The sequence below is a fragment of the Salvelinus alpinus genome, chromosome 1 (genome assembly GCF_045679555.1).
Source record: "Salvelinus alpinus chromosome 1, SLU_Salpinus.1, whole genome shotgun sequence".
NCBI classification, from domain to species: Eukaryota; Metazoa; Chordata; class Actinopteri; order Salmoniformes; family Salmonidae; genus Salvelinus; species Salvelinus alpinus.
The window spans coordinates 6,183,783-6,208,782 of NC_092086.1; the positions used below are offsets into that span (position 1 = coordinate 6,183,783).

Here is a 25,000-nt window from a genome sequence, read left to right on the forward strand (position 1 = left end):
ATCAGATCACAGGGCAGGTTACTATGATCTGTGGTGAAACAGAGAAGGAAAAAGGTCCTGACAGATCACAGGGCAGGTTACTATGATCTGTGGTGAAACAGAGACAGGAGAAAGGTCCTGATAGATCACAGGGCAGGTTACTATGATCTGTGGTGAAACAGAGAAGGAGAAAGGTCCTGACAGATCACAGGGCAGGTTACTATGATCTGTGGTGAAACAGAGACAGGAGAAAGGTCCTGACAGATCACAGGGCAGGTTACTATGATCTGTGGTGAAACAGAGAAGGAGAAAGGTCCTATCAGATCACAGGGCAGGTTACTATGATCTGTGGTGAAACAGAGACAGGAGAAAGGTCCTATCAGATCACAGGGCAGGTTACTATGATCTGTGGTGAAACAGAGAAGGAGAAAGGTCCTATCAGATCACAGGGCAGGTTACTATGATCTGTGGTGAAACAGAGACAGGAGAAAGGTCCTATCAGATCACAGGGCAGGTTACTATGATCTGTGGTGAAACAGAGAAGGAGAAAGGTCCTATCAGATCACAGGGCAGGTTACTATGATCTGTGGTGAAACAGAGAAGGAGAAAGGTCCTATCAGATCACAGGGCAGGTTACTATGATCTGTGGTGAAACAGAGAAGGAGAAAGGTCCTGACAGATCACAGGGCAGGTTACTATGATCTGTGGTGAAACAGAGAAGGAGAAAGGTCCTATCAGATCACAGGGCAGGTTACTATGATCTGTGGTGAAACAGAGACAGGAGAAAGGTCCTATCAGATCACAGGGCAGGTGTTAAAGTAACTAACTTTGGCCTTCCGGATAGCCTGAGTGCACGTATTACTCATTTGCCTGAACGAGAGTCAGTCGAGCCTTTCGCCAAATGCAATTCTTGAGGTGGAGTAACTCTGCAGGATCACGTTCGAACCAGGGGCTGAACCTGTTTTTCTAATATGCCCTAATTGACCTTCTACTAGTTGTATAACTGTAGCTGTTTTCAGTGGTATGGACTCTCCTATAGTAGATAGTAGACTACCATCTGGTTGAAGTGTGGGATGTAGGTTTGACATGGATCATTCTGAACGGTTTATTCTGGTAGTGGTAGTGGACCAGTTTACTCAGTAGGATTGACATGGTTCATTCTGAACGGTTTATTCTGGTAGTGGTAGTGGACCAGTTTACTCAGTAGGATTGACATGGTTCATTCTGAATGGTTTTATTCTGGTAGTGGTAGTGGACCAGTTTACTCAGTAGGATTGACATGGATCATTCTGAACGGTTTATTCTGGTAGTGGTTGTGGACCAATTAACATGATTTCTTTACATCTTTCTTTTCTGTCTTTTGGATATGGGGCAGCAATAGTAACACTCCCTCTCTCTTCTCTCTCTTCTCTCTATCAGGACGATATATAACTCTCCCTCTGTCTTCTATCTCTCTCCTCTCTTCTCTCTTCTCTCTCCATCAGGACGATATATAACTCTCCCTCTCTCTCCTCTCTCTCTTCTCTCTCTCCATCAGGACGATATATAACTCTCCCTCTCTCTCCTCTCTCTCTTCTCTCTCTCCATCAGGACGATATATAACTCTCCCTCTCTCTCCTCTCTTCTCTCTTCATCAGGACGATATATAACTCTCCCTCTCTCTCCTCTCTCTCTTCTCTCTCTCCATCAGGACGATATATAACTCTCCCTCTCTCTTCTCTCTCTCTTCTCTCTCTATCAGGACGATATATAACTCTCCCTCTCTCTCCTCTCTCTCTTCTCTCTCTCCATCAGGACGATATATAACTCTCCCTCTCTCTTCTCTCTCTCTTCTCTCTCTATCAGGACGATATATAACTCTCCCTCTCTCTCCTCTCTCTCTTCTCTCTCTCCATCAGGACGATATATAACTCTCCCTCTCTCTTCTCTCTCTCTCCATCAGGACGATATATAACTCTCCCTCTCTCTTCTCTCTCTCTCTTCTCTCTCTATCAGGACGATATATAACTCTCCCTCTCTCTTCTCTCTCTCTTCTCTCTCTATCAGGACGATATATAACTCTCCCTCTCTCTTCTCTCTCTCTTCTCTCTCTATCAGGACGATATATAACTCTCCCTCTCTCTCCTCTCTCTCTTCTCTCTCTCCATCAGGACGATATATAACTCTCCCTCTCTCTTCTCTCTCTCTCCATCAGGACGATATATAACTCTCCCTCTCTCTTCTCTCTCTCTCTTCTCTCTCTATCAGGACGATATATAACTCTCCCTCTCTCTCCTCTCTCTCTCCATCAGGACGACAAGTCAACGTTTTTCCAGTTCGGAGCATCCATCCAGCAGGAGGCGCTGTTGATGTTGAGCATCATGGAGGAGTACGACTGGCACATCTTTTCTATAGTCACCTCCAAGTTCCCCGGATACCAGGAGTTTATCAACATCCTCAAGAGCACCGTGGACAACAGGTATATATAGACATTAGCATGTAGCATAATATATAATATACATTTATAGTACTATGAGTTTATCAGCATCCTCAAGAGCACTGTTGACAACAGGTATATATAGACATTAGCATGTAGCATAATATATAATATACATTTATAGTACCAGGAGTTTATCAACATCCTCAAGAGCACTGTGGACAACAGGTATATATAGACATTAGCATGTAGCATAGTATATAATATAAATTTATAGTACCAGGAGTTTATCAACATCCTCAAGAGCACCGTGGACAACAGGTATATATAGACATTAGCATGTAGCATAGTATATAATATACATTTATAGTACCAGGAGTTTATCAACATCGTCAAGAGCACCGTGGACAACAGGTATATATAGACATTAGCATGTCGCATAATATATAATATACATTTATAGTACCAGGAGTTTATCAACATCCTCAAGAGCACCGTGGACAACAGGTATATATAGACATTAGCATGTCGCATAATATATAATATACATAAAAATATACTGTAGGAATATATATAATATATATAAAAAAATATATGGTAGGATTATATATAATATACATTACATATAACATTATATATAATACATATTAACATATGTCAATTTATATAATATACATTAACATATGTCAATTTATATAATATACATTAATGTCAGAATAATAGTAGAGAGAATGATTTCAGCTTTTATTCTCAGTGGGTCAGAAGTTTACATACACTCAATTAGTATTTGGTAGCATTGCCTTTAAATTGTTTAAATTGGGTCAAACGGTTCGGGTAGCCTTCCAACTTTGAAGCTTCCCGCACAAAGTTGGGTGAATTTTGGCCCATTCCTCCTGACAGAGCTGGTGTAACTGAGTCAGGTTTTTAGGCCTCCTTGCTCGCACATGCTTTTTCAGTTCTGCCCACAAATGTTCTATAGGATTGAGGTCAGGGCTTTGTGATGGCCACTCCAATACCTTGACTTTGTTGTCCTTAAGCCATTTTGCCACAACTTTGGAAGTATGCTTGGGGTCATTGTCCATTTGGAAGACCCATTTGCGACCAAGCTTTAACTTCCTGACTGATGTCTTGAGATGTTGCTTCAATATATCCACATCATTTTCCTGCCTCATGATGCCATCTATTTTGTGAAGTGCACCAGTCCCTCCTGCAGCAAAGCTTCCCCACAACATAATGCTGCCACCCCTGTGCTTCACGGTTGGGATGGTGTTCTTCGGCTTGCAAGCCTCCCCCTTTTTCCTCCAAACATAACGATGGTCATTATGGCCAAACAGTTCTATTTTTGTTTCATCAGACCAGAGGACATTTCTCCAAAAAGTATGATCTTGGTCCCCATGTGCAGTTGCAAACCGTAGTCTGGCTTTTTTATGACAGTTTTGGAGCAGTGGCTTCTCCCAAAGTACGTTCATCTCCAGGAGACAGAACGCGTCTCCTTCCTGAGCGGTATGACGGCTGCGTGGTCCCATGGTGTTTATACTTTAGTACTATTGTTTGTACAGATGAACGTGATACCTTCAGGCGTTTGAAAATAGCTCCCAAGGATGAACCAGACTTGTGGAGGTCTACAATGTTTTTGCGGTTTTGGGGTCTTGGCTGATTTCTTTTGATTTTCCCATGATGTCAAGCAAAGAGGCACTGAGTTTGAAGGTAGGCCTTGAAATATATCCACATGTACACCTCCAATTGACTCAAATTATGTCAATTAGCCTATCAGATGCTTCTAAAGCCATGACATCATTTCCTGGAATTTTCTAAGCTGTTTAAAGGCACAGTCAACTTAGTGTATGTAAACTTCTGACCCAGTGGAATTGTGATACAGTGAATTATAAGTGAAATAATCTGTCTGTAAACAATTGTTGGAAAAAATTACTTGTGTCATGCACAAAGTAGATGTCCTAACCGACTTGCCAAAACTATAGTTTGTTAACAAGAAATTTGTGGAGTGGTTGAAAGACAAGTTTTAATGACTCCAACCTAAGTGTATGTAAACTTCATATTTCAACTGTGTATAACATATACTATAGGAATATATATAATATACATTAACATATACTATAGGAGTATATATATATAATATACATTAACATATATCAGTATATACAGTATAATATATACATTAACATATAGCATTATATACAGTATAATATATACATTAACATATAGGATTATATAAAATATACATTAACATATAGGATTATATACAGTATAATATATACATTAACATATATGATTATATAAAATATACATTAACATATTGGAGTATATACAGTATAATATATACATTAACATATAGCATTATATACAGTATAATATATACATGACCATATATGATTATATACAATATACATTAACATATAGGATTATAAACAATATACATTAACATATGGGATTATATACAGTATAATATATACATTAACATATTTGATTATATACATTAAAACAATTACATTAACATATAGTAATATATATAATATACCTTAACATATAGGATTATACACATTATAATGTATACATTATCATATATGAGTATATACAGTATAATGTATACATTAACATATAGGATGATATATAATATTCCTTAACATATATGATTATATGCAGTATAATATATACATTAACATATAGTAATATATATATAGTATAATATATACGTTAACATATAGGATGATATGTACTTTACATAAATATATAGGATTATATACAGTATAATATATACATTAACATATATTATTATATACAGTATAATATATACATTAACATATAGGATTATATACAGTATACTATATACATTAACACATATGATTATATATAATATATATTCAAATATAGGATTATATACAGTATAACATATACATTAAATTATAGGATTATATAAAACATACATTAACATATAGGATTATATACAGTATAATATATTCATTAACATATATAGGATTATATACAGTATAATATATACATGAACATATATGATTATATACAGTATAATATATACATTAACATATAGGATTATATTCAGTATAATATATTCATTAACATATATGATTATATATAATATACCTTAACATATATGATTATATATAATATACTGTACATTAATATATATCATTATATAATATACATTAACATATAGGATTATATATATTATACCTTAACATATAGGATTATATATAATATACTGTACATTTATATATATCATTTTACACATTAACATATTTCATTATGCACTGAGTGTACAAAACATTAGGAACACCTTCCTGATTTTTCCCCTCAGAACAGCCTCAATTCGTCGGGGTCTGGACTCTACAAGGTGTCAAACGTGTTCCACAGGGATTTTGGACCTGCAGCACATCATAACGTTAGATGGTGTTTTAACTGATCGTCCCCTCTCTCTCTCTCATCTTTCTCCATCTCTCTCATCTCTCTCTCATCTCTCTCCATCTCTCTCCATCTCTCCCATCTCTCTCTCTCTCATCTTTCTCCATCTCTCTCATCTCTCTCTCATCTCTCTCCCTCTCTCTCTCTCTCTCTCTCTCTCTCTCTCTCTCTCTCTCTCTCTCTCTCTCTCTCTCTCTCTCTCTCTCTCTCTCTCATCTTTCTCTCATCTCTCTCATCTCTCTCCCATCTCTCTCCATCTCTCCATGTCTCTCCATCTCTCTCATCTCTCTCTCATCTTTCTCTCATCTCTCTCATCTCTCTAATCTCTCTAATCTCTCCATGTCTCTCCATCTCTCTCCATCTCTCTAATCTCTCCATCTCTCTCTCATCTCTCTCCATCTCTCTCATCTCTCTCTCATCTCTCTCTCATATTTCTCTCATCTCTCTCATCTCTCTAATCTCTCCATGTCTCTCCATCTCTCTCCATCTCTCTAATCTCTCCATCTCTCTCTCATCTCTCTCCATCTCTCTCTCATCTCTCTCCATCTCTCTCATCTCTCTCTCATCTCTCTCCATCTCTCTCCATGTCTCTCCATCTCTCGCTCCATCTCTCTCTCCTCATCTCTCCATCTCTCTCCATGTCTCTCCATCTCTCTCATCTCTCCATCTCTCTCTCATCTCTCCCCATCTCTCCCCATATCTCTCCATCTCTCTCTCATCTCTCCATCTCTCTCCATCTCTCTAATCTCTCCATCTCTCTCTCATCTCTCTCCATCTCTCTCCACCTCTCTCCATCTCTCTCTCATCTCTCTCCATCTCTCTCCACCTCTTTCCATCTCTCTCTCATCTCTCTCCATCTCTCTCCATCTCTCTCCATCTCTCTCCATCTCTCCCCATCTCTCTCCACCTCTCTCATCTCTCTCCATCTCTCTCCACCTCTTTCCATCTCTCTCCATCTCTACATCTGTCCCCACTTGTAGTTTTGTAGGCTGGGACCTGCAGCACATCATAACGTTAGACGCTGTGGAGGAGGACAGTAAGAGTCAGATCATGTTGAAGAAGGTCCAATCCCCAGTGGTCCTGTTGTACTGTTCTAAAGACGAAGGAGTCTTTATCCTGGAGGAGGCTCGCTCACTGGGCCTCACCGGGTTCGGATACATCTGGATCGTCTCTAGCCTGACCTCGGGTACCACCGAGACGGTCCCCGATGAGTTCCCCTCGGGCATGGTGTCCGTCTCCTCGGAGGACTGGGACTACCCTCTGGAGGCGCGGGTGAGGGACGGGCTGGGCATCATAACGTCTGCAGCCTCCGCCATGCTGGAGGAGTACGGAGAAATCCCTGAAGCTAGGACTTCCTGTTACGGAACACAGCCGGAGAAGCCTTCCAAGGTTCCTCCCCTCGCTCTGCACAAGTAAGACACGGAGACGGAGTGTGTGTGTGTGTGTGTGTGTGTGTGTGTGTGTGTGTGTGTGTGTGTGTAGTGTGTGTGTGTGAATTGCTCCTACCTGCTTTCTCACGGTACTAGTTTGTCTCCTAACTGCCTAGCAACGTGTTCTGTACTGAGACAGAGAGAGAGAAGAAAGAGAGAGAGAGTTAGAATGGAGGAAGACGAGAGGACAGAGAAGAGGGAAGCGAGAGAGAGAGTTAGAAAGGTGGAAGAGGAGAGGACAGAGAAGAGGGAAGAGAGAGAGAGAGAGTTAGAATGGAGGAAGAGTAGAGGACAGAGAGAGAGAGAGAGAGAGTTAGAATGGAGGAAGAGGAGAGGACAGAGAAGAGGGAAGAGAGAGAGAGAGTTAGAATGGAGGAAGAGTAGAGGACAGAGAGAGAGAGAGAGTTAGAATGGAGGAAGAGGAGAGGACAGAGAAGAGGGAAGAGAGAGAGAGAGAGTTAGAACGGAGGAAGAGGAGAGGACAGAGAGAGTTAGAAAGGAGGAAGAGGAGAGGACAGAGAGAGTTAGAAAGGAGGAAGAGGAGAGGACAGAGAAGAGGGAGAGAGTTAGAACAGAGGAAGAGGAGAGGACAGAGAGAGTTAGAATGGAGAGACCGCCTGGTCTAGTGATCTCCAAATCTAAAGGACGGCTTGATGAGCCATCTCTCCTTTCTCCTCTCTCCTTCTGTTCCTCATCTTCTCTCATCCAGTCTTCACTCAGCTCCCAGCATGCAGTGGGAGTTGTTGCAGGTCCTGCCAGGTGTGTGTGTGTGTGTCTGCCAGCCCAAGGTCTGCCCACCCATCTGCCTGATGAGGGAGTCGGCGGAGAGGGGAGAGGGAGGATGGAAAGAGCCTGAATAGTAGAACATATTCATGAGAAAAGAGGACAGGAAGTAGACTACAGCTGTGAGGGAGAAGCAGAACAGAATCTGGAGTGTGGAATAATGGTAAAGGAGAGGAGAAAAGAGGAGAGAAGAGGATAATGAGTTTGAGAAGAGAGAGAATAGGAGATTGAGTTAAAGAGGAGAGAGAGAAGGAGGGGAGAAGAGGAGAGAGGAGGAGAGAAGAGAGTCCATGTTGTCCAGTCCAGTCCCATCTCTCTAGGGTTAGATGGTAGTACTATGTGTTGAAGCTGTACAGTCCCATCTCTCTACTGTACAGCCAGCTAACCTATTTCCCAGCATGCCTATCAGCCCAAGGTGGTTTCACAGATGATGGCGGGACACAGATGGTGCTGTTGCGGGTCAGAGACCTCAGCCAATAGGAGGACAGGTCCAGGACACGGTGTGACCTGATTGGCTGGGTTAGGTCAGAGAGTGTGGCCAATGCAGTTAGATCACATGAGACGTCAGGGGAGAGGGGAAAGGCTACTGGAGAGAGAGAGGGGGAGGAGAGGGGAGGGGGAAGGTAGTGAGGGAGTGAGAGAGAGAGAGGGAGGGAGAGAGAGAGAGAGAGAGAGAGAGAGAGAGAGAGAGAGAGAGAGAGAGAGAGAGAGAGAGAGAGGGAGGGAGGGAGAAAGAGGGGGAAGGTAGTGAGGGAGTGAGAGAGAGAGAGGGAGGGAGAGAGAGAGAGAGAGAGAGAGAGAGAGAGAGAGAGAGAGAGAGAGAGAGAGAGAGAGAGAGAGAGAGAGAGAGAGGGGGGGAGGGAGAGAGAGGGGGAAGGCAGTGAGGGAGCGAGAGAGAGGGAGGTAGAGAGAGAGAGGGTGAAGGTGGTGAGGGAGCGAGAGGGAGAGAGGGAGAGGGAGGGAGAGAGAGAGAGGGGGAAGGTAGTGAGGGAGCGAGAGGGAGAGAGGGAGATAGAGAGAGGGAGGGGGAAGGTAGTGAGGGAGGGAGGGAGGGAGAGAGAGGGAGAGAGGGAGAGGGGGAGAAGGTAGTGAGGGAGGGAGAGAGAGAAAGGGGGAAGGTAGTGAGGGAGGGAGAGAGAGAGAAGGGGAAGGTAGTGAGGGAGGGAGAGAGAGAGAAGGGGAAGGTAGTGAGGGAGAGAGAGAGAGAAGCAGCTGCAGCCTGGTCTAGAGGGAGTGGAGTTCAAGCAGTGTGAATGTGTGAATGTATCTGTTCGACAGGGAGTCTCAGGATCGTGTAGTAAGAGACCTGCTGTTAACGCACACTAGACCAACTTGTTATTTATCATCCCATCTGATTACATCTATCTTACTACCTGTCTTGACTGCATCAAACTGAGGAGCTAGCTAACTAGGCTAACGGAGCCATAACTTTACTGCACTTCTCACCTAGCTAACTAGGCTAACGAAGTCATAACTTTACTACACTTTGTACGCGTTGTGATACTCGTTGTGATACAGCTTGGATTCGAACCAGGGTCTGTAATGACCCCTCTAGCAGTGAGATGCAGTGCCTTAGACCGCTGCGTCACTCGGGAGCCCAAATGGCTCCGTAAGGTTACTGCTCACCTCACCACGCTACAGTTAACTACACGTTGCCTCAATAACAGCCTTCCTGTTTGGCTTTTGACTCATTATCAGGCAGGACAGTAAACCGGCAAGCTCTGGACCTCGTAGGTTAAGAGTTGAATACTGTTGTAGGCTATATCAAATGGATTTATTAGACTTTTTAAAATATAGATGCTTCGAAAAGGCGTCAGTAGCCAGGAGACGACAGATGATATACAGCCTTCCTAACACCAAATGTTCCTTGATGACAGGTTTACACCCCTCACCTTACTGCACTGAGTACTGCATCTTAACACAATTTACACCTTGTAGAGAGAGAGAGAGAGAGAGAGAGAGAGAGAGAGAGAGAGAGAGAGAGAGAGAGAGAGAGAGAGAGAGAGAGAGAGAGAGAGAGAGAGAGAGAGAGAGAGAGAGAGAGAGAGAGACAGAGACAGAGACAGAGAGAGAGAGAGAGAGAGAGAGAGACAGAGAGACAGAGAGACAGAGAGAGAGAGAGAGAGAGAGAGAGAGAGAGAGAGAGAGAGAGAGAGAGAGAGAGAGAGAGAGGAGAGAGAGGAGGGAGAGGGAGAGGGAGAGGGAGAGGGAGAGGGAGACAGAGAGTGTGTGTGGGAGTAGGACAGGTGTTAACAGACTTTAGTCCTCTTATTTCAGCGCAGGGGAACCAGAATTACCTCGCACTCACACACACACACACAGGATGATGTCATTGTCTGGGTTTGTAACTGGCCAATCCCTGACCTTTATTACTCACTGCTCTCTCTATTTCATTTCCTTTCTCCTCCTCCTCCTCATCATCTTCCTCCTCCTCCTCCTCATCTTCTTCTTCTTCCTCCTCCTCCTCCACTCTGTTCACTCCTCCTCCTCCTCCTCCTCTTCATCTTCCTCATCCTCCTCATCTTCCTCTTCCTCCTCCTCTTCCTCCTCCTCCTCCTCCTTTCTCCTCTACTCTGTTCATACCTCCTCCTCCTCCTCCTCCTCCTCCTCCTCCTTTCTCCCCTACTCTGTTCATACCTCCTCCTCATTCTCCTCCTCCTCCTCCTGTTCCTCCTCCTCCTCCTCCTCATCCTCCTCCTCCTCATCCTCCTCCTTTCTCCTGTACTCTGTTCATACCTCCTCCTCATTCTCATTCACCTCCTCCTGCGCCTCCTCCTCCTCCTCCTCCTGTCTCCTCTACTCTGTTCATACCTCCTCCTCCTCCTCCTCCTTTCTCCTCTACTTTGTTCATTCCTCCTCCTCCTCCTCCTCCTCCTCCTCCTCCTCCTTTCTCCCCTACTCTGTTCATACCTTCTCCTCCTCCTCCTCCTCCTCCTTCCTCCTCTACTCTGTTCATACCTCCTCCTCCTCCTGTTCTCCTCCCTCCATAACTCCTCCTCCTCCTCCTCCTTTCTCCTCTACTCTGTTCATACCTCCTCCTCCTCCTCCTCCTCCTCACTCTGTTCATACCTCCTCCTCCTCCTCCTCCTCCTCCTCCTCCTCACTCCTCCTCCTCCTCCTCCTCCTCCTCCTCCTTTCTCCTCTACTCTGTTCATACCTCCTCCTCCTCCTCCTCCTCCTCCTCCTCCTTTCTCCTCTACTCTGTTCATACCTCCTCCTCCCCTACTCTGTTCATACCTTCTCCTCCTCCTCCTCCTCCTCCTCCTCCTCCTTTCTCCTCTACTTTGTTCATTCCTCCTCCTTCTCCTCCTCCTCCTCCTGTCTCCTCTACTCTGTATATGTGTCCCTTTCCTCCCTCTCTCTCTCCTTTCTCTCTCTCTCTCCCTCTGTGTTTCCCTCTCTCTTTCTCTCTCACTCACTCTCTCTCCCTCTCTCTCCATGTCCTTCTCTCTCTCCATCTATCTCTCTGTAGCCTGTAGGAGTAGAGGTATGTCATATGTCCTTTGTCACTGTATGTTAGTGTGACGTTCTGTTCTGCTCTCTACTGCCTCTGGTACACACACACACACACACACACACACACACACACACACACACACACACACACACACACACACACACACACACACACACACACACACACACACACACACACACACACACACACACACACACACACACACACACACACACACACAGAGGAGAGGTTGGCAGAGAGGGGACAGTATATATACCAGACAGGACAGGGAGGAGAGGAGAGAGAGGAGAGGACAGTATATATACCAGACAGGACAGGGAGGAGAGAGAGGAGAGGACAGTATATATACCAGACAGGACAGGGAGGAGAGAGAGAGGAGAGGACAGTATATATACCAGACAGGACAGGGAGGAGAGAGAGGAGAGGACAGTATATATACCAGACAGGACAGGGAGGAGAGAGAGGAGAGGATAGTATATATACCAGACAGGACAGGGAGGAGAGAGAGGAGAGGACAGTATATATACCAGACAGGACAGGGAGGAGAGGAGAGAGAGGAGAGGACAGTATATATACCAGACAGGACAGGGAGGAGAGAGAGGAGAGGACAGTATATATACCAGACAGGACAGGCAGGAGGAGAGAGAGGAGAGGACAGTATATATACCAGACAGGACAGGGAGGAGAGAGAGGAGAGGACAGTATATATACCAGACAGGACAGGGAGGAGAGAGAGGAGAGGACAGTATATATACCAGACAGGACAGGGAGGAGAGAGAAGGAGAGGACAGTATATATACCAGACAGGACAGGGAGGAGAGAGAGGAGAGGACAGTATATATACCAGACAGGACAGGGAGGAGAGAGAGGAGAGGACAGTATATATACCAGACAGGACAGGATATACCAGACAGGACAGGACAGGGAGGAGAGAGAGAAGAGGACAGTATATATACCAGACAGGACAGGCAGGAGGAGAGAGAGGAGAGGACAGTATATATACCAGAAGGACAGGGAGGAGAGAGAGGAGAGGACAGTATATATACCAGACAGGACAGGGAGGAGAGAGAGGAGAGGACAGTATATATACCAGACAGGACAGGGAGGAGAGAGAGGAGAGGACAGTATATATACCAGACAGGACAGGCAGGAGGAGAGAGAGAGGAGAGGACAGTATATATACCAGACAGGACAGGGAGGAGAGAGAGGAGAGGACAGTATATATACCAGACAGGACAGGCAGGAGGAGAGAGAGGAGAGGACAGTATATATACCAGAAGGACAGGGAGGAGAGAGAGGAGAGGACAGTATATATACCAGACAGGACAGGGAGGAGAGAGAGGAGAGGACAGTATATATACCAGACAGGACAGGGAGGAGAGAGAGGAGAGGACAGTATATATACCAGACAGGACAGGGAGGAGAGAGAAGGAGAGGACAGTATATATACCAGACAGGACAGGGAGGAGAGAGAGGAGAGGACAGTATATATACCAGACAGGACAGGGAGGAGAGAGAGGAGAGGACAGTATATATACCAGACAGGACAGGGAGGAGAGAGAGGAGAGGACAGTATATATACCAGACAGGACAGGGAGGAGAGAGAGAGAGGAGAGGACAGTATATATACCAGACAGGACAGGGAGGAGAGAGAGGAGAGGACACACAACACAATTCCACAGATGTCATGTTTTGAGGGAGCGCTGACTGTAGGAATGTTCACCAGAGCTGTTGCCAGAGAATTAAATGTTCATTTATCTACCATAAGCCACCTCCAACGTCATTTTCAGTGAATTTGGCAGTATGTCCAGTCGGTCTCACAAATTCAGACCACGTGTAACCACGTAAACCCAAGACCAAGACCTCATCTAGGCTTCTTCACCTGCGTCAATGTCAGGGGGGGAGGACGGGACACTGAGGAGTATTTCTGGCTGTTATAAAGCCCCTTTGTGGTGAAAAACGTATTCTGATTGGCTGGGTCCTGCTCCCAAGTGGGTGGGCCTATGCCACCCCCCCAGGCCCACCCATGGCTCCACCCCTTACTCATTCATGTGAAATCCATAGATTAGGACCTAATGAATTAATTTCTATAAAATATATGTTTTTATATTTGGGACCACCGGTTTTCACCAAACACCTACTGTCTCTATCTATCTATTTATCGTTGATAACAGCATAAATCATCAAAATCTGTGTGTTACCACCTACTGTCTCTATCCATCCTGTGGTGGTTGTCGTTGATAACATCATAAATCAGGGTTCTGTGACAGCAGTTTCTCAACACTACAGATACATGACTGGACTCGATTCATCTGGATCGATTCGTCATCGTCTACTGACCTGTCTGATATCTGGGTGGTTACTATCTTTGGTTTAGATGTATTGTGGTGTGAATATCTTGGTGTTTGGTGTTTAGTATATCTGATTGGAGAAGGGTGTATCCTATATGGTAATACTATGTATCTGATTGGGTGTGGTGTATCCTATATGGTAATACTATGTATCTGATTGGAGGGGGTGTATTTTATATGGTAATACTATGTATCTGATTGGAGGGGGTGTATTCTATATGGTAATACTAGATATATGATTGGGTGGGGTGTATTCTATATGGTAATACTATATATCTGATTGGAGGGGGTGTATTTTATATGGTAATACTATGTATCTGATTGGAGGGGGTGTATTCTATATGGTAATACTATATATCTGATTGGAGAAGGGTGTATCCTATATGGTAATACTATGTATCTGATTGGGTGTGGTGTATCCTATATGGTAATACTATGTATCTGATTGGAGGGGGTGTATTTTATATGGTAATACTATGTATCTGATTGGAGGGGGTGTATTCTATATGGTAATACTAGATATATGATTGGGTGGGGTGTATTCTATATGGTAATACTATATATCTGATTGGAGGGGGTGTATTTTATATGGTAATACTATGTATCTGATTGGAGGGGGTGTATTCTATATGGTAATACTATATATCTGATTGGAGAAGGGTGTATCCTATATGGTAATACTATGTATCTGATTGGAGGGGGTGTATTTTATATGGTACTACTATATATCTGATTGGATGGGGTGTATTCTATATGGTAATACTATTTATCTGATTGGATGGGGTGTATTCTATATGGTAATACTAGATATATGATTGGGTGGGGTGTATTCTATATGGTAATACTATATATCTGATTGGAGGGGGTGTATTCTATATGTTAATACTAGATATCTGATTGGAGGGGGTGTATTCTATATGTTAATACTAGATATCTAATTGGAGGGGGTGTATTCTATATGGTAATACTATGTATCTGATTGGCTGGGGTGTATTATATATGGTAATACTATTTATCTGATTGGAGGGGGTGTATTTTATATGGTAATACTATGTATCTGATTGGAGGGGGTGTATTCTATATGTTAATACTAGATATCTGATTGGAGGGGGTGTATTCTATATGGTAATACTATATATCTGATTGGATGATGTGTATTCTATATGTTAATACTATATATCTGATTGGAGAATGGTGTATTCTATATGGTAATACTATATATCTGATTGGGTGGGGTGTATTCTATATGTTAATACTAGATATCTGATTGGAGGGGGTGTATTCTTTATGGTAATACTAGATATATGATTGGGTGGGGTGTATTCTATATGGTAATACTATATATCTGATTGGAGGGGGTGTATTCTATATGGTAATACTATATATCTGATTGGAGAATGGTGTATTCTATATGGTAATACTATATATCTGATTGGGTGGGGTGTATTCTATATGGTAATACTATATATCTGATTGGAGAATGGTGTATTCTATATGTTAATACTAGATATCTGATTGGAGGGGGTGTATTCTCTATGGTAATACTAGATATATGATTGGGTGGGGTGTATTCTATATGGTAATACTATATATCTGATTGGAGGGGGTGTATTCTATATGGTAATACTATGTATCTGATTGGAGGGGGTGTATTTTATATGGTAATACTATGTATCTGTTTGGAGGGGGTGTATTTTATATGGTAATACTATGTATCTGATTGGAGGGGGTGTATTCTATGTGTTAATACTAGATATCTGATTGGGTGTTGAGTCTGATCTTGCTGCTCCCTCTGTTGCTCTAACTGACTGTTAAAATCTCCTGTTCTTTCACCACTCTGCTGCAGTGTGTGTGTGTGTGTGTGTGTGTGTGTGTGTGTGTGTGTGTGTGTGTGTGTGTGTGTGTGTGTGTGTGTGTGTGTGTGTGTGTGTGTATGTGTGTGTGTGTGTGTGTTTGAGTTTGTATGTGTGTGTGTGTGTGTGTGTTTGAGTGAGTGAGTGTTTGAGTGAGTGTTTGTGTGTGTGTGTGTGTGTGTGTGTGTGTGTGTGTGTGTGTGTGTGTGTGTGTGTGTGTGTGTGTGTGTGTGTGTGTGTGTGTGTGTGTGTGTGTGTGTTTGTTGCTGCTCTGCAGTAGCGTGTGTGTGTGTGTGTGTGTGTGAGTGTGTGTGTGTGTGTGTGTGTGTGTGTGTGTGTGTGTGTGTGTGTGTGTGTGTGTGTGTGTGTGTGTGTGTGTGTGTGTGTGTGTGTGTGTGTGTGTGTGTGTGTGTGTGTGTGTGTGTGTGTGTGTGTGTGTGTGTGTGTGTGTGTGTGTGAAGACCTGGTTTCTGTGTGGTGCAGTGGCCCTCCTCCAAACACCTCCGATATTATGATCCATCTATGTCTGGTCTAGCAGAACGCTGTTCCTCTCTCTGTCTCTTCCCTTTCCTCTGTCTTCCTCTCTCTCTCTCTCTGCCCCTTCCTCTGTCTTCCTCTCTCTCTCTCTCTTCCCCTTCCTCTGTCTTCCTCTCTCTCTCTCTCTACCCCTTCCTCTGTCTTCCTCTCTCTCTCTCTCTTCCCCTTCCTCTGTCTTCCTCTTTCTCTCTCTCTTCCCCTTCCTCTGTCTTCCTCTCCCTCTCTCTATTCCCTTTCCTCTGTCTTCCTCTCTCTCTCTCTCTCTCTCTTCCCCTTCCTCTGTCTTCCTCTCTCTCTCTCTCTCTTCCCCTTCCTCTGTCTTCCTCTCTCTCTCTCTCTTCCCATTCCTCTGTCTTCCTCTCCCTCTCTCTCTTCCCTTTCCTCTGTCTTCCTTCCTCTCTCTCTCTCTCTCTCTCTCTCTTCCCATTCCTCCGTCTTCCTCACTCTCAGTCTCTTCCCCTCCCTCCCTCCCTCCCTCCCTCCCTCCCTCCCTCCCTCCCTCTAGACAGATGAGGTAGTAAAGGTGTGTTGTGTGTTGGACAGCTGCAGTAAGGTCTGTCCTGCTGTGTTAAGACTCTCATACTGTAGTCAATATAAAACTGAGGGAACAAAACATGAATAACACCTGCTCTTTACATGACATAGACTGACCAGGTGAATCCAGGTGAAAGCTACGATCCCTTATTGATGTCACCTGTTAAATACACTTCAAATCAGTGTAGAAGAAGAAGGGGAGGAGACGGATTGAAGGAAGGATTTTTAAGCCTTGAGACAATTGAGACATGGGTTGTGTACGTGTGCCATTCAGAGGGTGAATGGGCAAGACAAAATATTGAAGTGCCTTTGAACAGGGTATGGTAGTAGGTGCCAGGCGTACCGGTTTGTGTAAAGAACTGCATCGCTGCTGGGTTTTTCACGCTCAACCGTTTCCCCGTGTGTATCAAGACTGCAACTCGGTATCAGGAAGGTTTGATGTTTTGAACACGGTCCTTTAGTGTAAATTGCATCTCATCTTTTCTCTACCCAATAGACGGGATGTCTGTATTTGGTCCAGATACAGTGGGGAGAACAAGTATTTGATACACTGCCGATTTTGCAGGTTTTCCTACTTACAAAGCATGTAGAGGTCTGTAATTTTTATCATAGGTACACTTCAACTATGAGAGACGGAATCTAAAACAAAAATCCAGAAAATCACATTGTATGATTTTTAAGTAATTAATTTGCATTTTATTGCATGACATAAGTATTTGATACATCAGAAAAGCAGAACTTAATATTTGGTACAGAAACCTTTGTTTGCAATTACAGAGATCATACGTTTCCTGTAGTTCTTGACTAGGTTTGCACACACTGCAGCAGGGATTTTGGCCCACTCCTCCCTACAGATCTTCTCCAGATCCTTCAGGTTTCGGGGCTGTCGCTGGGCAATACGGACTTTCAGCTCCCTCCAAAGATTTTCTATTGGGTTCAGGTCTGGAGACTGGCTAGGCCACTCCAGGACCTTGAGATGCTTCTTACGGAGCCACTCCTTAGTTGCCATGGCTGTGTGCTTCGTGTCGTTGTCATGCTGGAAGACCCAGCCACGACCCATCTTCAATGCTCTTACTGAGGGAAGGAGGTTGTTGGCCAAGATCTCGCGATACATGGCCCCATCCATCCTCCCCTCAATACGGTGCAGTCGTCCTGTCCCCTTTGCAGAAAAGCATCCCCAAAGAATGATGTTTCCACCTCCATGCTTCACGGTTGGGATGGTGTTCTTGGGGTTGTACTCATACTTCTTCTTCCTCCAAACACGGCGAGTGGAGTTAGACCAAAAAGCTCTATTTTTGTCTCATCAGACCACATGACCTTCTCCCATTCCTCCTCTGGATCATCCAGATGGTCATTGGCAAACTTCAGACAGGCCTGGACATGCACTGGCTTAAGCAGGGGGACCTTGCGTGCGCTGCAGGATTTTAATCCATGACGGCGTAGTGTGTTACTAATGGTTTTCTTTGAGACTGTGGTCCCAGCTCTCTTCAGGTCATTGACCAGGTCCTGCCGTGTAGTTCTGGGCTGATCCCTCACCTTCCTCATGATCATTGATGCCCCACGAGGTGAAATCTTGCATGGAGCCCCAGACCGAGGGTGATTGACCGTCATCTTGAACTTCTTCCATTTTCTAATAATTGCGCCAACAGTTGTTTCCTTCTCACCAAGCTGCTTGCCTATTGTCCTGTAGCCCATCCCAGCCTTGTGCAGGTCTACAATTTTATCCCTGATGTCCTTACACAGCTCTCTGGTCTTGGCCATTGTGGAGAGGTTGGAATCTGTTTGATTGAGTGTGTGGACAGGTGTCTTTTATACAGGTAACGAGTTCAAACAGGTGCAGTTAATACAGGTAATGAGTGGAGAACAGGAGGGCTTCTTAAAGAAAAACTAACAGGTCTGTGAGAGCCGGAATTCTTACTGGTTGGTAGGTGATCAAATACTTATGTCATGCAATAAAATGCAAATTAATTATTTAAAAATCATACAATGTGATTTTCTGGATTTTTGTTTTAGATTCCGTCTCTCACAGTTGAAGTGTACCTATGATAAAAATTACAGACCTCTACATGCTTTGTAAGTAGGAAAACCTGCAAAATCGGCAGTGTATCAAATACTTGTTCTCCCCACTGTATATGGATCCCTGCTGAGTGTTTCTACTTCCCTTGTGTACTTTAACTATTTGTACATCGTTACAATACTGTATATAGACATAATATGACATTTAAAATGTCTTTATTCTTTTGGAACTTCTGTGAGTGTAATGTTTACTGTTCATTTTTATTGTTTATTTCACTTTTTTGTTTATTATCTACCTTACTTGCTTTGGGCAATGTTAACATAATGTTTCCCATGACAATAAAACCCCTTAAATTGAATCCAGTCAGAAATGCAGAATTCAGGACAACTGAAAAAGAAAAAAAAACATTATGTAAAAATGTACTGTTCAACTTTTAAATAACATTCCCAAGATAATTCCTGCTTTGAGACGCTTGATATTGTAAACCCCCCCCCCCCCCCTCAGCACTCGTAGGCACTCGTAGACTTGTATACCTTTGTAAATATGGGCCCTGAAATACGCAGCTTATCAAGAGGATGGGGGAAGTGATGTTGAATGACCCAGTTACCAGTATTTCTCTGGGTTAGTTACGTCTAAGAAGGATTTGAAAGAGGAAGCATGGAATTCCTGATTGAGCGTACTGCCCATGGTTAAATACTGAACAAGAAGAGGTGGGAGAGCTTCCCTGGTGGTCTGGAACCAGGGAGAGAGCTTCCCTGGTTGTTTGGTAACCAGGGAGAGAGCTTCCCTGGTTGTTTGGGAACCAGGGAGAGAGCTTCCCTGGTTGTTTGGTAACCAGGGAGAGAGCTTCCCTGGTTGTTTGGTAACCAGGGAGAGAGCTTCCCTGGTGGTCCGGAACCAGGGAGAGAGCTTCCCTGGTTGTTTGGTAACGAGGGAGAGAGCTTCCCTGGTTGTTTGGGAACCAGGGAGAGAGCTTCCCTGGTTGTTTGGTAACCAGGGAGAGAGCTTCCCTGGTGGTCCGGAACCAGGGAGAGAGCTTCCCTGGTTGTTTGGTAACGAGGGAGAGAGCTTCCCTGGTTGTTTGGGAACCAGGGAGAGAGCTTCCCTGGTTGTTTGGTAACCAGGGAGAGAGCTTCCCTGGTTGTCTGGGAACCAAAACATTGCAGGTTCCTATATCTGCATGTTGTTTTATAGACGGGTTGGCTGACAAACGTCACAACATTCATTTTTATTGCGGACGTCGATATGGCCGGAAAAGGTTCTGTTATGATTCTGAAACTGTCAGATTTCTAGCAACAATGACCACAAACTGCCCTGTGAGGGAATCGTAAGTGACTCGTTTCAGCTCGTTTTTAAATCTTGTCATCTTGTCAAAGGACAGAACCTAGGAATGAACCTAGAGAGGAACCAGGCTATGAGGGGTGGCCAGTCCTCTTCTGGCTGTGCCGGGTAGAGAGGAACCAGGCTCTGAGGGGTGGCCAGTCCTCTACTGGCTGTACTGGCTAGAGAGGAACCAGGCTATGAGGGGTGACCAGTCCTCTACTGGCTGTGCTGGGTAGAGAGGAACCAGGCTCTGAGGGGTGGCCAGTCCTCTTCTGGCTGTGTTGGGTGGAGAGGAACCAGGCTATGAGGGGTGGCCAGTCCTCTTCTGGCTGTACTGGGTAGAGAGGAACCAGGCTCTGAGGGGTGGCCAGTCCTCTTCTGGCTGTGCTGGGTGGAGAGGAACCAGGCTATGAGGGGTGGCCAGTCCTCTACTGGCTGTACTGGGTAGAGAGGAACCAGGCTCTGAGGGGTGGCCAGTCCTCTTCTGGCTGTGCTGGGTAGAGAGGAACCAGGCTCTGAGGGGTGGCCAGTCCTCTACTGGCTGTGCTGGGTAGAGAGGAACCAGGCTCTGAGGGGTGGCCAGTCCTCTTCTGGCTGTGCTGGGTAGAGAGGAACCAGGCTCTGAGGGGTGGCCAGTCCTCTACTGGCTGTACTGGGTAGAGAGGAACCAGGCTCTGAGGGGTGGCCAGTCCTCTTCTGGCTGTGCTGGGTAGAGAGGAACCAGGCTCTGAGGGGTGGCCAGTCCTCTACTGGCTGTGCTGGGTAGAGAGGAACCAGGCTCTGAGGGGTGGCCAGTCCTCTACTGGCTGTGCTGGGTAGAGAGGAACCAGGCTATGAGGGGTGGCCAGTCCTCTTCTGGCTGTGCTGGGTGGAGAGGAACCAGGCTCTGAGGGGTGGCCAGTCCTCTTCTGGCTGTGCTGGGTGGAGAGGAACCAGGCTCTGAGGGGTGGCCAGTCCTCTTCTGGCTGTGCTGGGTGGAGAGGAACCAGGCTCTGAGGGGTGGCCAGTCCTCTTCTGGCTGTGCTGGGTGGAGAGGAACCAGGCTCTGAGGGGTGGCCAGTCCTCTTCTGGCTGTACTGGGTAGAGAGGAACCAGGCTATGAGGGGTGACCAGTCCACTTCTGGCTGTGCTGGGTGGAGAGGAACCAGGCTATGAGGGGTGACCAGTCCTCTTCTGGCTGTGCTGGGTAGAGAGGAACCAGGCTATGAGGGGTGGCCAGTCCACTTCTGGCTGTGCTGGGTAGAGAGGAACCAGGCTCTGAGGGGTGGCCAGTCCTCTTCTGGCTGTACTGGGTAGAGAGGAACCAGGCTCTGAGGGGTGGCCAGTCCTCTTCTGGCTGTACTGGGTAGAGAGGAACCAGGCTATGAGGGGTGATCAGTCCTCTTCTGGCTGTGCTGGGTAGAGAGGAACCAGGCTATGAGGGGTGACCAGTCCTCTTCTGGCTGTGCTGGGTAGAGAGGAACCAGGCTATGAGGGGTGACCAGTCCTCTTCTGGCTGTGCTGGGTAGAGAGGAACCAGGCTATGAGGGGTGACCAGTCCTCTACTGGCTGTGCTGGGTAGAGAGGAACCAGGCTATGAGGGGTGACCAGTCCTCTACTGGCTGTGTTGGGTGGAGAGGAACCAGGCTCTGAGGGGTGGCCAGTCCTCTACTGGCTGTGCTGGGTAGAGAGGAACCAGGCTCTGAGGGGTGGCCAGTCCTCTACTGGCTGTACTGGGTAGAGAGGAACCAGGCTCTGAGGGGTGGCCAGTCCTCTACTGGCTGTACTGGGTAGAGAGGAACCAGGCTCTGAGGGGTGGCCAGTCCTCTACTGGCTGTACTGGGTAGAGAGGAACCAGGCTCTGAGGGGTGGCCAGTCCTCTTCTGGCTGTACTGGGTAGAGAGGAACCAGGCTCTGAGGGGTGGCCAGTCCTCTTCTGGCTGTACTGGGTAGAGAGGAACCAGGCTCTGAGGGGTGACCAGTCCTCTACTGGCTGTGCTGGGTAGAGAGGAACCAGGCTCTGAGGGGTGGCCAGTCCTCTACTGGCTGTACTGGGTAGAGAGGAACCAGGCTCTGAGGGGTGGCCAGTCCTCTACTGGCTGTACTGGGTAGAGAGGAACCAGGCTCTGAGGGGTGGCCAGTCCTCTTCTGGCTGTACTGGGTAGAGAGGAACCAGGCTCTGAGGGGTGGCCAGTCCTCTTCTGGCTGTACTGGGTAGAGAGGAACCAGGCTCTGAGGGGTGACCAGTCCTCTACTGGCTGTGCTGGGTAGAGAGGAACCAGGCTATGAGGGGTGGCCAGTCCTCTACTCGATATTGTGTGCAAATAAAATAAATAATTATGTTAAACCTAAATCGAATGTTCTTTGAACGTCACAAAAAACAGACTTCAGGAAGTGTTCATACTTCTGTACTGATTCTACATGTTGTTGTGTTACAGCCTGAATTAAAAAACAAATTAAATAGATTTTATTTTCTCACCCATCCATATTTTCTAACAACAACGTGAATTTTTTTTAATAGAAAATGTTGTAAATTAATTGAAAATGTAAATAGAGAATCACCTTTTGACAGCAATTACAGCCGTGAGTCTTTCTGGGTAAGTCTCTAAGAGTGATTACAGCTGTGAGTCTTTCTGGGTAAGTCTTTAAAGAGTGATTACAGCTGTGAGTCTTTCTGGGTAAGTCTCTAAGAGTGATTACAGCTGTGAGTCTTTCTGGGTAAGTCTCTAAGAGTGATTACAGCTGTGAGTCTTTCTGGGTAAGTCTCTAAAGAGTGATTACAGCTGTGAGTCTTTCTGGGTAAGTCTCTAAAGAGTGATTACAGCTGTGAGTCTTTCTGGGTAAGTCTCTAAGAGTGATTACAGCTGTGAGTCTTTCTGGGTAAGTCTCTAAAGAGTGATTACAGCTGTGAGTCTTTCTGGGTAAGTCTCTAAAGAGTGATTACAGCTGTGAGTCTTTCTGGGTAAGTCTCTAAAGAGTGATTACAGCTGTTAGTCTTTCTGGGTAAGTCTCTAAGAGTGATTACAGCTGTGAGTCTTTCTGGGTAAGTCTCTAAGAGCGATTACAGCTGTGAGTCTTTCTGGGTAAGTCTCTAAAGAGTGATTACAGCTGTTAGTCTTTCTGGGTAAGTCTCTAAGAGTGATTACAGCTGTGAGTCTTTCTGGGTAAGTCTCTAAGAGTCATTACAGCTGTGAGTCTTTCTGGGTAAGTCTCTAAAGAGTGATTACAGCTGTGAGTCTTTCTGGGTAAGTCTCTAAGAGTGATTACAGCTGTGAGTCTTTCTGGGTAAGTCTCTAAAGAGTGATTACAGCTGTGAGTCTTTCTGGGTAAGTCTCTAAAGAGTGATTACAGCTGTGAGTCTTTCTGGGTAAGTCTCTAAAGAGTGATTACAGCTGTGAGTCTTTCTGGGTAAGTCTCTAAAGAGTGATTACAGCTGTGAGTCTTTCTGGGTAAGTCTCTAAGAGTGATTACAGCTGTGAGTCTTTCTGGGTAAGTCTCTAAAGAGTGATTACAGCTGTGAGTCTTTCTGGGTAAGTCTCTAAAGAGTGATTACAGCTGTGAGTCTTTCTGGGTAAGTCTCTAAAGAGTGATTACAGCTGTTAGTCTTTCTGGGTAAGTCTCTAAGAGTGATTACAGCTGTGAGTCTTTCTGGGTAAGTCTCTAAGAGCGATTACAGCTGTGAGTCTTTCTGGGTAAGTCTCTAAGAGTGATTACAGCTGTGAGTCTTTCTGGGTAAGTCTCTAAGAGTCATTACAGCTGTGAGTCTTTCTGGGTAAGTCTCTAAGAGTGATTACAGCTGTGAGTCTTTCTGGGTACGTCTCTAAGAGTGATTACAGCTGTGAGTCTTTCTGGGTAAGTCTCTAAGAGTGATTACAGCTGTTAGTCTTTCTGGGTAAGTCTCTAAGAGTGATTACAGCTGTTAGTCTTTCTGGGTAAGTCTCTAAGAGTGATTACAGCTGTGAGTCTTTCTGGGTAAGTCTCTAAGAGTGATTACAGCTGTTAGTCTTTCTGGGTTAGTCTTTAAGAGCGATTACAGCTGTTAGTCTTCTGGGTAAGTCTCTAAGAGCGATTACAGCTGTGAGTCTTTCTGGGTAAGTCTCTAAGAGTGATTACAGCTGTGAGTCTTTCTGGGTAAGTCTCTAAGAGTGATTACAGCTGTTAGTCTTTCTGGGTAAGTCTCTAAGAGTGATTACAGCTGTGAGTCTTTCTGGGTAAGTCTCTAAGAGTGATTACAGCTGTGAGTCTTTCTGGGTAAGTCTCTAAGAGTGATTACAGCTGTGAGTCTTTCTGGGTAAGTCTCTAAGAGTGATTACAGCTGTGAGTCTTTCTGGGTAAGTCTCTAAGAGTGATTACAGCTGTGAGTCTTTCTGGGTACGTCTCTAAGAGTGATTACAGCTGTTAGTCTTTCTGGGTAAGTCTCTAAGAGTGATTACAGCTGTTAGTCTTTCTGGGTAAGTCTCTAAGAGTGATTACAGCTGTTAGTCTTTCTGGGTAAGTCTCTAAGAGTGATTACAGCTGTTAGTCTTTCTGGGTAAGTCTCTAAGAGTGATTACAGCTGTTAGTCTTTCTGGGTAAGTCTCTAAGAGTGATTACAGCTGTTAGTCTTTCTGGGTAAGTCTCTAAGAGTGATTACAGCTGTTAGTCTTTCTGGGTAAGTCTCTAAGAGAGAGCGATTACAGCTGTTAGTCTTTCTGGGTAAGTCTCTAAGAGTGATTACAGCTGTGAGTCTTTCTGGGTAAGTCTCTAAGAGTGATTACAGCTGTGAGTCTTTCTGGGTAAGTCTCTAAGAGCGATTACAGCTGTTAGTCTTTCTGGGTAAGTCTCTAAGAGTGATTACAGCTGTTAGTCTTTCTGGGTAAGTCTCTAAGAGTGATTACAGCTGTGA

The 25,000-nt window shown here is 45.0% G+C and overlaps 1 protein-coding gene across 1 annotated transcript in view; it reads left to right on the forward strand.

Annotated features, from left to right (window-relative positions):
- The window catches only part of LOC139569663 (glutamate receptor ionotropic, NMDA 2A-like), a 270,123-nt gene that overhangs the window by 211,055 nt on the left and 34,068 nt on the right, over window positions 1-25,000 (forward strand). Inside the window, exons 3-4 of the mRNA XM_071391075.1 lie at window positions 2,271-2,437; window positions 6,811-7,242. Coding sequence (XP_071247176.1) covers window positions 2,271-2,437; window positions 6,811-7,242 — 599 coding nt within the window. The remainder of the gene's footprint in view (window positions 1-2,270; window positions 2,438-6,810; window positions 7,243-25,000) is intronic.